This window comes from Macrotis lagotis, chromosome 1 (assembly GCF_037893015.1).
Source record: "Macrotis lagotis isolate mMagLag1 chromosome 1, bilby.v1.9.chrom.fasta, whole genome shotgun sequence".
NCBI classification, from domain to species: Eukaryota; Metazoa; Chordata; class Mammalia; order Peramelemorphia; family Peramelidae; genus Macrotis; species Macrotis lagotis.
This window is the reverse complement of record NC_133658.1, coordinates 819149479-819168083: the sequence shown is the minus strand read 5'-3', so window position 1 is coordinate 819168083 and position 18605 is coordinate 819149479. Positions and strand designations below refer to the sequence as shown.

At 33.4% G+C, this 18605-nt stretch overlaps 1 protein-coding gene across 3 annotated transcripts in view; it reads left to right on the top strand.

Moving 5' to 3' along the window:
- GRM5 (glutamate metabotropic receptor 5) overlaps positions 1-18605 on the top strand; it is a 739207-nt gene that overhangs the window by 510524 nt on the left and 210078 nt on the right. For all 3 annotated transcript variants that reach the window (XM_074217076.1, XM_074217075.1, XM_074217074.1), the window contains exons 4-6: positions 7004-7250; positions 10988-11156; positions 13908-14034. In XM_074217076.1, coding sequence (XP_074073177.1) covers positions 7004-7250; positions 10988-11156; positions 13908-14034 — 543 coding nt within the window. The remainder of the gene's footprint in view (positions 1-7003; positions 7251-10987; positions 11157-13907; positions 14035-18605) is intronic.

Genomic DNA, 18605 nt, shown 5'->3' with positions numbered 1-18605 from the left:
AGTAGTACTCCATCATAATCATATGCCACAATTTTTTCAGCCATTCTCCAATTGATAAACATCCCTTTGGTTTCTAATTCTTTGACAACATAAAAAGAATTGCTGTAAATATTTTTGTACAGATAGTTACTTTACCTTTCTCTTTTTTCTCTTTGAGGCATAGTTCTGGTATTGCCATTGCAGCTCAAAGAGTTTATACAGTTTATAGCTATTTAGGTATAGTTCTAAATTGTTTTCCAGAATGGTTGGACAAATCAATTCACCAACAGTTTATCATCATATGTATTTCCTCTCATTTCCTCTAATTTTGGTTTTTCCATAGGTGTGAGGTGGAACTTGAGAGTTTTTCTCATCAACAGTGATTCAGAGCATTTTTATATGAATATATATATGTATATACATATATATATATATCTTTTATCTTTTGAAAACTGCCTGTTTGTACACTTCAACCATTTATTAATTGGAATTTCTCTTATTTTTATAAATTTGAATCAGTTCCCTATGAAGATATATCAATTAGAAAAGAAACTTTTATTAGAGAAACTTGCTTTGTTAATATTATTTCATTGTCTATGGTCTCTTTAGCAAAATATACTTTTACTGATTTCTACCCCTACCTGTTTTATTTCAGATGAAGCATAACAGATTCTGTTCTAGCTCTTTGTTTTAACTCTAGTTCTTTCTGTTTCAAATGTATCTCATGTAAACAAAATATTGCTGGATGCTAGTTTCAAATCCATTTCCATTTTATGATTGAGCTCATCCCATTCACATTTATAGCTATGATTCCTGTGTATTTTCCTCCTTTCCATTATTCTTCTATTCATCACTCTTTTTCTTTCATCATTTTCTTCCTCAAAAATATTTTGCTTCGGGGGCAGCTAGGTGGCGTAGTGGATAAAGCACCGGCCTTGCAGTCAGGAGTACCTGGGTTCAAATCCGGTCTCAGACACTTAATAATTACCTAGCCGTGTGGCCTTGGGCAAGCCACTTAACCCTGTTTGCCTTGCAAAAACCTAAAAAAAAAATATTTTGCTTCTGTCCACTGCCTTCCTTCATCTTCCCTCCATTTTATCATTACCACAACCATCACAACCTTCATGGGGTCACTATATGCCACAGGATAAAGAATGTTACACCTGGAAGATAGCTCTTCCTGAACTCAAATCTTTGTGACCCTGGGCAAGTCACTTAACCCTGTTGGTTTCAGTTTCCTTATATGTAAAATGAGCTGGAGAAGAAAATGGCAAATCACACCAGGATCCTTACCAATTAAACCCCAAATGTGGTCATGAAAAGCTGGAAATGACTGAAAAATGATTCAATCACACACCACCCCCAGCCCCGATTCACAAAACACTGAGAGTAATTATTATTATCCTTTACTTTACAGATGAGGAAACCTCTCTGAAAGGTTCAAAAATTTATCTGTAGTCACACAACTAGTTAGCAATAAAATTCAAACCCTGTCCTCTACAACAACAATATTTATTTTTTATTCTTGAAGAAGACCATGATATCAGGGAGGCGATGCCATTACAAGCACAGAAACTGAATTTGAGTGAGGAGATGCTATGTTAAGACACCAGCCTCACTTTTTCCTCCGGAGCCATCTGGTTCCAGTGACCAGATATAAATCAGGATGACTGGAAATGGCCCTAGATATAAGGCAATCAGGGTTCAGTGACTTGCCCAAGGTAACGCAGCTTGTACATTTCTGAGGCTGAATTTGAACTCCTGTCCTGCCTCCACTGCACCATCTAGCTGCCCTATAACACTACCCACTATCCTGCTGTACTATCCCCTTTTCATTCTTGGAACAATATATGTTGGCCTCTTCTATGATGGCTTAAGGAAGCATGATATTATACTGCTGAAACATGGGATATTCAAGCTTTCTTTCATTCAACAAGAGTGACTAGAATGACCAAGTTTTTATTCATAGTTATGAGGGAGAAAGGACAATATATAAGATCTCTTCAAGTCTCTTGCTTTCTGATGGTGGTGTCGGAATATAAATGCATATAAAGTAAGCAAAATTTGGAGTTTTATAAATTAAATAGAGAATAATAAAATATTATTGGACTAGAAGAGATGGATAACATCTCAAACTTTAATAAAGGCTTTATAGAGGAGGTAGCTTTAGGGGTGATTACAAAGATAGGTAATATGGCAACAAAGGTGACTTGTAAAGAGAACTAAGGACAAGTAAAGAGCACTTAATGAATTATTATTATTATTATTATTATATATTAAATATATTTTATTCAGCATATTATATTTGAAATAAACTTTAGAATATGAAAATGTAGGATTTTTCAGCTTTCTTGCCCAAGGTAAAATCATTGTGGAGTACATTATTTTATAAACATTATATAATATTACTATTATACTTTATCCTCCAAATCTATTTTTTTAATAAAATACATGTCAGTTGATTAACTTCCTCTTTATCTAGATGAATTTCTTTAGAATTCTTCCCTTTTTTTCTTCCCCCTTTGTATTTATATAATTAGAACTTCATTTTTAGGAGCCTATCTATACTGTTGATCTAGTTCCCCCTGGAGAACCTTAAACTAAATGACTCTCCACTTTCTCTGAACTAGAATGACTTCCTCCTTCTAATCTTTTATAAACTGTCAGAAAAAAATGAATACTTACTCCCAAGGTTCTTGCCATTTCTACTTAAACAACCAGTTCCTCCTTATTAGTCAATTAGTTAGAACCAGACTGAGATCAACAATTTCCTTATTTGACTTCAAAGAATGAAATACACATGAAGGCAAGTCACAAAATTGTCAATCAGAAAATATATTTTAAATAAGTATTTAAATAATGGAGCAGCTAGATGGTACAGTGGATAGAGTACTGGACCTGAAGTCACAAAGACCCAATTTGAATCTGACTTTAGAACTTCACTAAAACTGAAACCTTGAGTAAATTACTTCACCTTAATTTGCCACAGTTTCTTTATGTGAAAAACACGAATAATAAAAGAATCAATCTTCCAGGGTTATTGTAAAAATCAAATGAGATGATAAATGTGAAGTGCTTAACACAAGCCTGATACATAATATGTGTCATATAAATGATAGATATTATTAATATTAGTTAAAGTTAGTTATTATTGTCATGCATCCTTTATCATTCACTCTAGAACTAAGTATATGGTTCTTCCTTTGAAAAAGGAAGCTTAAGTGATTTGCCCAGGTTAAATATCCCTGGGTAAGTTATTTAACCTATGTCTCTCTTGAGTTTCTCAACTGAAAAAAATGTGTATAATATATAATTAACTTCACAGAACTGTTTAGAGAAATGAATGAAGTAATATTTTTAAAGTGTTTATCAAAGCACCTAGCTCAGAAAATGAGATGAATAAATATTTGTTCCCTTCACACACACACACACACACACACACACACACACACACACACACACAAACACACAAACCCCTTTTGCCTGAACATTCTGAAGTATTGGGTCTTCAGTTTACCCTACATTAATCCTTCCTCAAATACTAGCCATTATATTTCCCCTTTCTACCACTATCTCCTACCTACAGTTCCTGGTTTTCCTCTCAGGACTATATCTTCCAGTGATATACATTTAAACTCCTCAATACTTTTTAACTAATCTTTGCTGTTTTAATATGATACAGTTGTGAACTACATTCCACAAAATCTCTGTAATGCCTATGAGGTTCAATGTATTACCTCATATTAAGATAACTAATTCACTTTATTTATCAACTATATTTTATGGCTTCACATATAGATATTTGATGTCATGAGAATTATTCCTGGTTTCTTATATAGTGATTCCTAATGTATTACTGAGCTTCTTAATAATCATCCTTCTTCTGTCTTACTTGATACATTACACAGTATTTGGGTTATCAGATTTATGTGATAAGTTTTCCCTCCTACTCTTCAAATCTCTATAGGAAGATATATTTTCCCAGTCCACTTTAGATACACTCCATCCTTGAACAAGAAATTGCTATTTTTTGTATCATATGCCTTGATTTGCATAAGATGCAAATCCTAAGGTTGTCACCATTTTTTTAGGTTTTTTTTTGGGGGGGGGGATTTGCTAGGCAATGGGGTTGCATGGCTTGCCCAAGGCCATATAGCTAGGTAATTATTAAGTGTCTGAGGCCAGATTTGAACTCAGGTCCTCCTGACTCCAGGGCCGGTGCTCTATCCACTGTGCCACCTAGCTGCCCCTATGTCACCATTTTCTTATGCAACTATTCATTCATTATGCAAAGTTTTCTTTATTGTATCTTCTTTTATTTGACAGAATAAATAGAATCAATGCCTTTAAGATCTTCATGACTCTAGAAATAATTTTAGGTTCCTCTTGGAAATATCCTTTCTTACTCACCCACCTCAGAATCAGTTGGGTAGGAATCATGAGATTCAGAAATTTTTCAAGGTTCTCTATCAGGTACTAGATATAGACCTAGGAAAGCAGAATTTTTCTTTTCTGTTTATGTTGAGTTGAATAAATAGGTGTTATATATGAGTTGAAGAATGAAATCAACCTCCCAAGTACAAAGTGAAAGATTTATGTAACAAGGGCAATTCAACTGAACATATTTAATATTTTAGTGATAATTATCACTAAATATCACATCGATATCAATAAATATTACATCAATAATGTGATTTAGTAGCTAAAAAGGAAGAGAGTTAATTTGACCTTAACCTATATTAACTGAGTCAAAATGTTGAGGACTTTTCTCTTCCATGGTCAGACACAATTTGTAGTATTTGGTTCAACTCTAAGAGTTGCCTTTCTAGAAGAAAAAAAAATCCATAATCTGAATATCATCCAAGGTATGGTAGCTAGGATAACTGATATATTGATAAGGAAGGCAAAGGACATCATTAATGAAAACATCTTTACTTGAATTGAAAGAATTGTAAATAACTCACAAGATCTATCTATCTAACTTTAATGATTCTGAATATAGCTAAGTCTGTTCTTAAATGGATTGTAAGCTTCTTGAAATAAGAGACTCCCCGCTTTCTTGTATACCTAGAACTTAGCAGTGTAGCCTACACATAATAGGCACTTAATAAATGCTTATTAGTTAAATGATTGACCAATAATAATAGCTATGTTTGAATTCACACTGCTTATTTTCACTGACCTCTAACTGATCATCTTATTTTATGTAATTATAACTTCAAATGGGGAAATTTTAATGTAAGTGACCTGGAGATTTATAATTTATATCAATTGGAATTTAACTATAGTTTTTTTTAGTACATATACTTTATTATATTTCTGTTCAGCCATTTACAACTCTTCATGACTACACTGGGATTTTTGTGACTATATTCTATAATGTTTTGCCATTTCCTTCTCCAGTTCATTTTACAGATAAGGAAACTGAGTCAAGCAGGGATAAGTGACTTGCCCAGGGTCACACTGATAGCATCTGAGGCTGGTATTTGAACTTAGCAAGATGAGTCTTTATGAATACTTTATTGTATGCATATATACTGGTATGTATGTGCATCTCTATATATAGAGATACACTTGCATATATGAATACATACAAATATTCACATGCATTTGCATATAAATAAGTATGTATGTATATACATATGCATGCTCACACACACACACATATATATATGCACATAGAAATGCAAATACATATGTGTATCTCTACTTTTACATAAAGTATAGGGCAGCTAGATAGAAAAATGGATCGAGCATTGGACCTGGAGTCAAGAAAACTCATCTTCCTGAGTTTAAATCTGGTCTCAGACACTTACTAGCTGTATGAATCTGGACAAGCCACTTATCCCCGTTTGTATAATTTTCTTAATATGTAAAATGAGCTTCAGTTTCTTTATCCAAAAAACACAAATGGAGTCAAGAAAAGTTAGACATAACTGAACAACAACATATAGAGAGATAGATGTAACTATATAGCTATATACACATATATACAAATGTATATATCTGTACATTTATACACACATATGCATCTGTATGTGCACCTAGCTAGATGTATAAATATAGGTAAATATAATATAGATATAAAGTTTTTAAAAGATCTCATACTATGAGTAGAGTTTATAAAAGTATAGTCTAGACAGATGTGACATTTAAACACTTGATCAGTTGACCCCTTTGTTTTATCTTATATAGGATTATGTATTTATCTGATATAATATGCTTAAATTATTTCTTTTTCTCAATTTTGACTGTAAGATCCATAATGGCAAAGACTACAAGCTCCTGTCTAAACCTTTCTTCTCCCCTATCACCATAGCACAGTACTCTTCATACTTTTATCACACACATACAAACACACAGCAAACACATACTTCACTTTTGTAGTTAATGTTTTTTGACTGATGAGTCATTAATACCACCTTTAAAATATGTTTATCATTTTATTGATTAGTCACTAGGAGATTAACCATTTGGAGAAGGAGAAAAATAGAGCTAAACATGATAATAACTTTGAATATCCTTGGATGTAAGGACAAGATCTTGCAACTTTCATTCAACCAATGTTGTATGTCTAGACCACCCAAACTCACAGCTATGAAGAGATAGCCAAGTTCCCTGGATTCTGACTTTCAAATCACAGGTTGTTAGAAATGGATAGCTGTTCCTCTAGTATATTTCAGTATTTCAGGAATCTGTGATTTCAACAATATGATTATTCCTCCACCAAAACAGATCACAACCCCAACCTTCTGTTGATAAGTCTCTCTAAATAGAAATTAGTCTTCAGACAACACAAAAACCATCATCACCACACTAATACTGAATGTTTCTAGATTGATAGGACCTACTAAAGCCTGTGCTCTCATCATAGAATTCATTCTAGGGTCAACAAATAAATTGCATGATAAGGCATCAGGGAAGGAATTTAGTACCATAAAATATCTACAATGGTACCACAATTAGTGTCCTGTAATCAGTTTCGGGTATTGCTTTTAAACCTTTCTCCTTTTTTCCCTCATAGGTTCCCTGACTCTGACTACACAATATGTCCAAGATTCCAAAATGGGGTTTGTAATCAATGCAATATATTCCATGGCATATGGTCTTCACAACATGCAGACAGCACTCTGTCCAGGATATGCTGGGCTCTGTGATGCCATGAAACCAATTGATGGAAGAAAACTTCTTGACTCTCTGATGAAGACAAACTTCACTGGGGTTTCTGGAGACACAATCCTCTTTGATGAGAATGGAGACTCTCCAGGAAGGTATCATTATAGTTATTCTATATATAAAGGTGATTATGTGAGGGATCTAGTTTGAGGAGTCCCCAGTCTCCTTACTTCCTAGAAGCAGAAGAAAGAGTACTGACAGAGTCGGAAAGAATAGCCTCAGATACTCATTGGATGTCCCTGGGCAAAATACTTATCTCTGTTTTCTTCAGTATCCTCACCTGTAAAATGGACATAATAATAACACCTACCCCAGAAGCATGTAGTGAGGATGAATATTAGTAATATTAGTAAAAGCACAGCACTATACTAATATCTTTTCCCTTCCATGATTCCTCTTGTTCTTCCTACCTTTCTTCCCCTTGTTAGCATTCCACATTAGGAAGTGTTCAAGTGAGGGAAAAAGAGAACCAATGTCACTTTCCTCATTTTTGGGAAAAGGGTTAAAATGAATGGTCAAAATGTAGTTTGAGGATCATGTACAAACTTCGGTTATACAAACCTAGATTTGAGTCCATATAATCATGAAGAGTCAAGAACTGGTTCTATCTTTTCTTGGCAAGCATTTGGGATTTTGTTCAAAACCTTTATTTCTCTTCTTTGGATTTGGAGCTATTCTGAGCACACAGGAAGAATCACATTTCTTATAATTCCAAAGACAAGGCTAAAGTAGTGACATACTGTTTGTTCTTTCTGCCATGTGTTAGAAGGTATATTTTTATTGCATTATCTTTCAGATGATGTATTGTCACCTTGTTGAGGACTAAATTAATGTTTCTTCTATCCTTTTCACCTTTCATCATTTATACAGAGGGAGGAATATGAAATTATATATGATTATAGGTCAGTAACTAGAATCTTAGGAGATACCTAAATACCAAGACAGACCTCTCTCTCTCTCCTCCTTCCTCTCTTTTATGTGTATGTGCAGAAAGGAGCAGGTAAAAGGAGAGGGGTGTGTGTGTGTGTGTGTGTGTGTGTGTGAGAGAGAGAGAGAGAGAGAGAGAGAGAGTGTGAAATTCCTATTTTACAATTGAAAATGACCCTACCAATTGACAACCCAGCCAGTTTAAATAATCTCACTGGCAGGGAACTCAAACTCACAAGTTGCCATTCTATTGCTGAGCAACTTTGTGCAAATTTGAAAAAGACAAAAGTAGAGAAAGCTCCAGATTGAAAAAAAAATTGCTTACCAACACAATTTACAACCCTTCCATGAGTTAGCAGATAAATCCTAGGGAGTGGATTAAAGCATTTAAAAGCATAAATCATACTATTTTAAAAAGTAGTCCAGATCATGTACTTTTTTCATCATTATGACTAGGGAGACAGTGCTAAATCAAAGAATGGAATTTATCACAAATGATGAAATGAACAATTATTATTTACTTAAATTGACTAGCTTTTCCATGCCTAGAAGAGGGATCTCTGGATCAAATGCTTTGGACATCTTATCATAATTCCATGTTGCTTTCCAGAATTGTATCCATCTGGATATGACTGTAATCAAGACCCTCATAAGCATGATATTTTTAAGGAAGTATTTTTGTCACAGGTTTTTTCTACTTCTAATAATATCAATCTAATTTTTTCAACATATTTGATATAAACTGGCTTTATAATATAAACAAATGAATACCATTTGGATTTCTTCACTTCATTATCCTAGGAGAACTTCATCAAACACTAAACACTGGGGCCCATGAGCAAATTCCTAAATTTTGCTTTTTGCTTTTTTGTCAATGATACATGGGGATGTCAACATGCATGAATGAGGGAGAATGTCTTCATTTCATAGAATTTTCAAGTGCATGGGACCTCAGAGGAAAATGAGGATCAGGGATGGGAATGTAAAATCATGCTCTTTTCTCTACATAAAGCTACATTTACATTTTCAGTTTCAGGTATGAACTGAAAGTCATCATAGAGCAATAAGATATGTCATATATGATATGCAAAAGTGAAGGTTTGTCCAACTATCTACAGACTTTTATATAAAGTGTGGTTAGTTCCGTCATAAATGTGATAGATGATGAACTAGTAATCATCACACATATAACCTAATTTTGAACACACAAAATCACAGAGACCCAAATAGAGAGAGAGGAAAGCATAGAACACTGACATGCAAATACATTTTGAAAAAGAGAAAGACATCAAAAAAAAGATAAAGAAGGGTGAGAATAGTCATTAGCTTTATACAAATATAAACTCATCAAAGGACACATTGTATCATGTGAAAATGCATTTTTGAATGTTGTCAAAGTACCGAGAAGCAGAGATATAATTCATTTATTAATGTTACTGTTTGGGAAGAAAAAACAGTCCCCTATCTCATTTGAACTCTGGTCCACACATGAAAAATCTACTTCTCTTTCTATGTTACCTTGTTAATCTCTATCATATTGGTAATGAGCCATTTCTTACATAAGCTTTAACTTTTAATTCTAAGGCTTAGACTTTAAAGCATTATGTAAGTGTGAATTATTAATATTCTGTAGACAAATCTGCCATATTATAGTAATAAAAATTTCTATACCTAAGGTTCCTAACTAATAACTATAATAATTTAATGATTCAGAATATAAAAGTTCATTTTCTATCAAATAAAATAATTAAGAAAATGATTAACATATCTTAAAAGAATATAGAACTCTTTATTGATGCCCTTTTTAATATTGCTATCATTTCACAAAGAATACTCCTTTACCCTTAGATTTATTCCCCTGTTAAGAAAAATAAATTTCATCACTGATCATGTAGACATTCTCATAAATCCATAGGAGAATTGCTTTAGATCATAAAGGGACACTAGAGAAACTCTATTGCATTGTCTTCAAATTTAGTTGAGGAAATTGATGCACATTTAAATCTCCACTGCAAGCTCACGTGTGTCAAAGGCAAGATTTTAACCCAACTCCTGGAATTTCAGAACTTGTGCTCTTTCAACCATATTACATTATCTCTTCCCTTTTGTGGCATTCAAATAAAAGAAATGTTATGATATTTGTTCATATATGGGAAAGGAAACAAGGAAATGAAAAGCATTTTCAACTTGCAAGAACCCTAATGATACTTATTTAGATAATTTGGGAAGATACCCAAATCACCCATTTTCAAGCAAAACCAGTTTTCTTCTTTATAATAAGAATAATTATAACTCTTTTCTTTTGTGTACTTCAAACTAGTCTGAAATAACGAAAGGGATGAATTGTAGAACATTTTAAAATAGAAATACAGTTGTCTCCTTTAATAAAGCTCCATTCAGATGAAACACCATAACTTACATACACATATGACAATTTTCAAAGAACATTCACATCTTGGAGCCTTATAACATCAATGTGATATAAACAAAAATAGAGATAATGGCAGGTGAAATATATCATAGTCCAATATTTTGGTTTTTTTGCTTTTTTGTCAATAATACATGAGGATGTTAACATGCATACATGAAGACATCTTCATTTCATAGAATTTTCAATTGTATAGGACCTCAGAGGAAAATGAGGGTCAGGGATGGGAATGTAAAACCATGCTCTTTTCTCTACATAAACGTACTTTTACATTTTCAGTTTCAGGTACGAACTGAAAGTCATCATAGAGCAATACGATATGTCATATATGATATGCAGAAGTGAAGCTTTGTCCAACTATCTACAGAGTTTATATAAAGTGTGATCAGTTCCATCACAAATGTAATAGATGATGAACTAGTAAGATTGTTGCTTATGGCTATCTTCTAGTTGAATAATATATTTTTTGTTCCAAAGGTATGAAATCATGAATTTCAAGGAAATGGGAAACAACTATTTTGATTATATCAATGTGGGCAGTTGGGACAATGGTGAATTGAAAATGGATGATGATGAAGTATGGCCCAAGAAAAGTGCCATCATTAGGTCGGTGTGCAGTGACCCCTGTGAGAAAGGCCAGATCAAGGTAAATATGATTTGCAATTGGAATATCTAAATTCATTAAATATATTTATTTTTATTTTCATTTCAATATCTTTTTGAAGCTAGAGGGTACATGAAAGCAGGATCATTTCTTTTTAACTTCTTTTTTAAACTGTCAACATGTCTATTGTCACATTCTACAAAGAATACACTCTTCTCCTTCCATCCACTTCTCTCCCTCCCTTCCTGCCTATCTATACTTCCTTCCATCTTTCGTTCCTTCTTTTCTCTTAGTAATATTGTTGACTGAATGATGATAATAGCTAGTATTTATATAGCAGTTAAAGTTTATATTGTGCTTTTAAAATATCTCATTTTTACAAAAATCCTGAAGAATAGATGCTGTTACTATCCCCATTTCACAAATGGAATTTAAAATATTTCCTTAAGTCACTTAAATATTTGCAACTGGATTTGAACTCAAATTTTCCTGCTTCAGGTCCATTTCTCTATCCACTCTGCCACTTTACTGCCAAAGAGGAAACTGTCACTATTTCTAATCAACTCCACTGACTCCTTTGAAAAAAAAAACACAGCCTAAGAGTAACTTATTCATATTCAGAAGCTATACTTAATCATTTTTTTTTCAATGAACTTAACCTTCCTTTACAGTAAGCAATATAGTATAATGAAAATAATTTTGATCTTGGAAACTTGAAGGCTTAGTTTCAAATTCTACATTTAGCAGTCTCAAACTGTGTGATCATGGGCATGTCACTTATCATCTCTGAGTTTCAAACACCTCTCTGATCCTGTAAGTGATAGGCTAAAAAATGGGCAAATTTTCTTGAAGGATATTAATATTAATATTTCATATCAATGAAATCATTGCACATTGAGATATCTCAATAAGATTAGAAACTGTCAAAGATACAAAAAACAGAAAATATCATATCTTCTACCAAGGAATTTATTGTCTAGCAAGAGAATGTTAAACACATGACCCCATAAGGTATATATAAAAGGGTATGGGAGTTCCTAAAAGATAGTTCTGCCTGAGAAGGATGAAGGGATATTTTAGAGAAGTAGCATTTGGCTTAAATGAAAAATTTTAAGAATACGTAGGATTTTTGAAAGATCCAAGACTAGGGGAAGGAAGTTCAAGTGGAAGGTATAAGAGAAGCAAAAACACAGTGATACTGAAAGTGAATCAAATGTTTATGTAATGATGAGTAGAGAGATTAGGGAGAGTAGAACTTTATTGAAAATTTGACCTTTATAAAAAGCAATGACCTTCAGAGAGCAAATTCACTCAATCTTTTTTTTTCCTTTAAGGCAATGAAGTTAAGTGACTTGCCAAAGGTCACACAGCTAGGCAATTATTAAGTGTCTGAGATCAGATTTGAATTCAGGTCCACCTAACTCTAGGGCCAGTGCTCTATCCATTGTGCCACCTATCTTCCCCAAATTCACTCAGGCTTGCTACACATTTTCCTTTTCATTAAATCCCAAAGAAACTGACACTGTGTTTTAGGAATTAATATTATTTTATTACTAATCTTTCTAAAAAGAGTTTAACCATTTTTGTCACAGTTCCCTTTGACAATCTGGTAAAATCCCTTCTTGGAATAATTTTTTTAAATGAATACAATAAAAAGCATAGGGTTTCAAAGTAAATCAATTTTATATATATATATATATATATATATATATATATATATATATATTTAAGAAAGTTAAGATTCCCAGGCTCATGTTAAAAATCCCTTAATTAAACCACGTTTCTCCATCTTTACTTTTATAATTGATCACATTTGCTTAAGAAGAGTTAGGGCTATAACTGGAATCCTGCTGTAAGGAAAATACCTTCTGTTTTCACTGCTGCCAGGAAAGAATAGGTGGCAGATGGATTGGCTGCCCTGAAAAGAATGGGAATGCCTATGTAAAGGACTTACCATCTAAATTAAATATGAGTTTGGAACAGGATGGAACTGGGAAAAAACATTATTTCTGAAGAATGAGAAGAGAACATGTTATGTTGTCATCAATTCAAAAATGTATTGCAGGTTGCCAATTGTTTCTGAGATAGGGTATGAACTTATTTTGAGCATTTTTTCCTGCTCATATTCATGAGCCAATGCAAATTGTATAAGTAGGGGGCCAATGAATTTCCAGGAAAGGAGGTGGTTGCCTTTGTTTTTAGGTCAAGCTGAGACTCTAGGAGAAGGAATCCCTCATTATTGGTAATATCACCATTCATGTTGCTTTAGGTGGCTATAATGTCTAAAATACTTTTTCCATTTGGAAGTGATAATCATCCAGTGCTGTCACCAGTGAATTTTACTGAAGTTTTCCTGGAAACAAAGCTCCTAAATTTTATCAATTTAACTGCTAAATAGGTAATGGCATATTTTGAGAAAAAAGGAATGGAGTAGAGAAAAAAAACCTTGAAAGAACTATGGAATCTGAATGCAAATCAGTGCATATTATTTTCACCTTAAAAAAAGTTATTCTAGGATTATTCTAGAGGCTATCCTTACAAGCTGATTTGAACAAGGTGTAATCATACAGGATCATTACAAGGGTGATATGACTGAGAACATGCTACTACTAAGCTGACTCTTGATTAAATTACCTTACAATGTTTTAAAAAATTAAATAAATTGATTGATTGAAGAGGTTTGTGTTGTGCAATGGTCAAGGAAATGCCAAATCAATGGGTGGTTTTAAGTATATTCATGGGCACACATATCAGTTGAGTAAATCTAATTATGCTATTAAATATTCATTTCAGGTGATTCGAAAGGGAGAAGTCAGTTGCTGTTGGACCTGTACTCCATGCAAAGAGAATGAGTTTGTTTTTGATGAATATACATGCAAGGCATGCCAGCTTGGTTCTTGGCCCACTGAAGATCTTACAGGTAAACAAATGGTGATGTCACAATGGGAAAGATTGTCTTCCAAATGAAATCAACAGGGAAATGCCATATGGCACAGACAGCAGCTGATTATATCAACAGTGTATTGCAAATCATTTGGTCTTGCTCAATATTAGGAATCGGGACCAAAATATGAATTATTCTTGAGTTGGACAGTGCCTGAATTTTTGGATTTACATAGATTGGAGTGGAGAACTGGCTATATTGATCTAGCAATGTCAAGGCAATGGGATTTGGGAAATTCAGTATATATAGGTCCTTTTGAGGGGTGAAGTAATTAAATCATAACCTGTGAATGATGTTATAAATATCCAAATAGCCCTTTTCTGCCCCAAATGGCAGAAAAAATAGCTCCCCATCCCTGAATAGATCATAGAATGTTAAGATCACAAGTTTGTAAGCTGAAAAGTAGAAGGATGCAAAGATTGAGTAATCTAACCAACCCTCTAATTTCACATATAGCACCCCCACTAGGCTATTTTTCCAGTTTGACACTCACAAGTTTTACAATTATATCCAAAGGATCTCATAAAACAATGTCTCATAATCTTCTACTAGTATACTTACTTTTAAGAGTCAAGCAAAAGCCACAATTTAGGAGCAGCTAGGGTGTACAGTGAATAGAGCTCTGCTTCTGGAGTCAGAAAGAACTGAATTCAAATTCATCCCCAGATACTTACTACTTGTGTGAACCTGAGTAAGATTCTTAATCCTGTTTATCTCAGTTTCCTCACCAATAAAATGATCTAGAGAAGGAAATGCCAAATGACTCTAGTATCTTTGCCAAGAAAACCTCAAATAGGTTTTAGAGATTTAATAGTTTTTTTAAATTTATTTTTATTAAAGATATTATTTGAGCTTTACAATTTTCCCCCAATCTTGCTTCCCTCCCCCCACCGAGATTTAATAGTTTACTTAAAACAAAGTCATTTGCTAAGATGTCAAAGCAAATAACAGGGGCGGCTAGGTGGCATAGTGGATAAAGCACTGGCCTTGGAGTCAGGAGTACCTGGGTTCAAATCCAGTCTCAGACACTTAATAATTACCTAGCTATGTGGCCTTGGGCAAGCCACTTAACCCCATTTTGCCTTGCAAAAACCTACAAAAAAAAAGCAAATAACATAGCTACACAACATTTCCCACCTGGGACCACACACTCCTATTAATTCACAGTGTCAGTAGGAAAAATAGGTATTAATAGCAATGGACATATAGGCAACTTATAAGGTCAACAAATTCATATCTCCCATGCTACAGGATCCTGCTGACCTTAATCTTAATAATAAGTGCTTTCACATTGACTATCTCACTCCCCTATCCATTACCTACTCAATTATCATGCATCTCTGCTAGGAGGGGTACTTAACCGAGGTTCTTGGGTCTTCTCCTCTCAGCAGCTCAAATTTGACAAACAGATTTAATTTTCTAATAGTGAGTCAGAAAGCATCTATTAAGTGGCTTATTTCTAAATTTTATTTATAAATCCTAAAGTATTATATAAACATTAATTGCTATTATTATCATTATTATTGTTTTTTATCTCTCCTTTATGCCAGTCAACATGCTAAGGACTGGGATTAAAAATAGCAAAATAAAGTCATCCCTGTCTATTTGATTCAGGTGAAATGCTCATTGAAGTTGCTTTCTGCCTTTAATTTTCTCTATATCTCTTATGAGACAGATAGGTTCTTTACAGAATGCCATAGTTGGTTGGTGGAGAGTGGGAAAAGGGAAGTACAAAATCTGAGTAATTTACCCTCAGGTATATTCTGAAATCTCTGAAGATTTTAGAGAAGCTTAGGGAGGTCTTCTGTCCTACAGGTTACTCCACCCTTCTATCTCTGCTTGTTCTATCCCAAAATATGCTGTCAGAACTCCAGAAGATGAATTGCATTCCAATGATAAAATGAAAACCCAAAGAGATTAAGTAATTTATATAAGTTTACATAGCTAGTAAATGATAGAAATAAGATTCAAACTAAATCTCCTGCTCTTTCTTATATATAATCATACATTTTGGTACAAAACCCTATTTGTTTCTCATTTGTACATTTTTGCCATTAGCACTAGAGCCTTCTGCCTAATACATGTACTCCATGATATCATTTAAATTACTGCAACAAATTAGAACTGTTTGTTTTCTTCATAGCATTCAATTCTCTGAAGCTATCTGTGATACTGCACTGCTTCAGAGATGACCATTTCTTCTGACTATTCCTGACTTGATTAGGGCTGAAACTGAAGGGTTTTTTTCCCTCAACAATCCCATTTTGTCTCTAAATCAACTGACTTGGATTGAGAAATCACATATTTCCATTTGTTAATTAATTTTCATTCTTTTAATAAGCATATATTAAAAACCCTTCATTCACTTAATGTGTTTATTAAAAAAAAAAAACAGCTAGGTGACCCAGCAGAAAGACCACAGGCTTTGGAATCAGGAAACCTAAGTTCAAATCCTGCCTTAGATACTCTTTGTCTGTGTTACCCTGGACAAATAACTTATTCTTTCTGTGCCTTGGTTTTCTGACCTATAAAATGGGAGCAATAATATCATTTACCTTCCACAGTTTTTGTAAGAATCAAATAAATTATATGGGAAGTGGTTTATAAATCCTAAAGCATTAATATAAATGCTAATTGCTATTATTATCATTATTATCATTATTATTTTTATTATTATTATTATTATTATTTATCTCTCCTTTATGCCAGTCGACATGCTAAGGACTGGGATTAAAAATAGCAAAATAAAGTCATCCCTATCTATTTGATGCATGTGAAGCAAAAGTGTTCCAATATGCCAACATAAGTAAAGTTAATTCTACTTTAAAACAACTTGTACATTTCTGAAAATCACAGTGCTATGTATGAACCTTAAAATGAAAACCACAGGACTTAAAGAAATAAATGGATTTGAGGCATAACACTCAAAAACTTCATCAGTGCCATATTAAAAAATAGGAAAATGAAAAAAATGGGAGCTCAATAAAATGGTAACACAGATTTATACATGTTAAAGGTTAGAAAAGCATAAATGAGTGGTAGCATTATGGGACTCTGGCTGCTGCTAAATATGCCCAGGTTCTCATGAAATGAGAAGGCTGGCAGTAAAACAGGACCATAGCCGAAAGGAGGGAGATAAGGTGAAGTTAGTGGAGTCAGTCTGGACCAGCCCTCCCCTGCTCACAGCTCCAACTGTATATGAAGAATGGCACTTTGTCTTGGGGGGAAAATACAGCTCAAGATTGTTTGTGAAAGTGAGTTCAAAGGGCTGCAACTTTTAGGAAGTAATGAAATTGGAAAACTTCATTCTCACTGTTTTCAGGGACAAAAATCACACATAAACAAGCTAAAAATTTCATTATATTCAAATTGTTCCCTAATACAACAATTGCATTGGAATAAATTTATATGTTCAAAACAAACATTATATCAGAAATAACTGTAAAATAAAATTTATACTGGATAATTACAATCTAATTCAGGTGGAGACAAGGACAGAATGTTTGAGAGGTCTTCTGGTCCTAGCTCTAGATTTAGGAAGATAAATTATTAATTACTTGCAGCAAATGATTTCCTATGCTCATTTTCATGAGCTTTTCCTGCTTTGAGTTTAGTGAAAACTTTAATTACTTCAGTAGGGATTCTAAAAGATCCCAATGGTATTAGTTTATGATAGCTAACTAACATTTTTGCAAAACATTTATAAATATTATCTCATTTTAATCTTCTTAACTATATTGGAAGTTAGATTATATTATTATGCCCCATTTACTGATGAGGAAACTAAGATTCTCAAGAGAGATTAAGTGACCTGTCCAGGAAATGTTATTAAGTTTAGATTTGAACTCAGGTCTTTTTGACTTCAGTTCCAACACAATATCTACTGTACTATCTGGGAACTAGCTGCCAGTATATAGTTTTTTATGGTAAGGCTGCAGGTGGTTAACTTTGTAATTTAAAAGTCACATATCTACAGATAAAAGAATATATTTGATATACTTCTGATGAGATTGTAGACTGTATAAAGATTTTGAAAAATTATGACAATACTAAAAAAGGAGGGATATACCTTTTAACCCAAGCAATTTCATTTATTAGGACTTTATGTTTAAAATATCATAAAAAGACTTATCAATACAGAATATTTATTTGTAATAGCAAAGAAATTTTGAACAAGCTGTAAGTCTACAAATGGTTGAGCAAGTTATTATATATTAATGTACTAGAATATTATGGTGCTGTAAAATTAAATAAATAAAAATGACAATATAAGGCCTGTATGCAAAGTGAGAGGCAACAGCATGGCAATGATAAATTTGTCATCTACAGCTTATAATTGTTAATATTTAAAATGCTTTAAGATTTACAAATGTGAGGTGGCAGAGCCAAGATGGCGACAGGAGAAGAGCCTCTCTTAGGTGCTCTCTCTATAATCTTTCAAAACTCATAATATAATGACTTTAACTAAATTTTCAAGAGAAGGATCCAGTGATGCAATTCTCCAGAACAAGGTAACCTGGAAAATAGTGGAAAGGCTCTGCTCCACA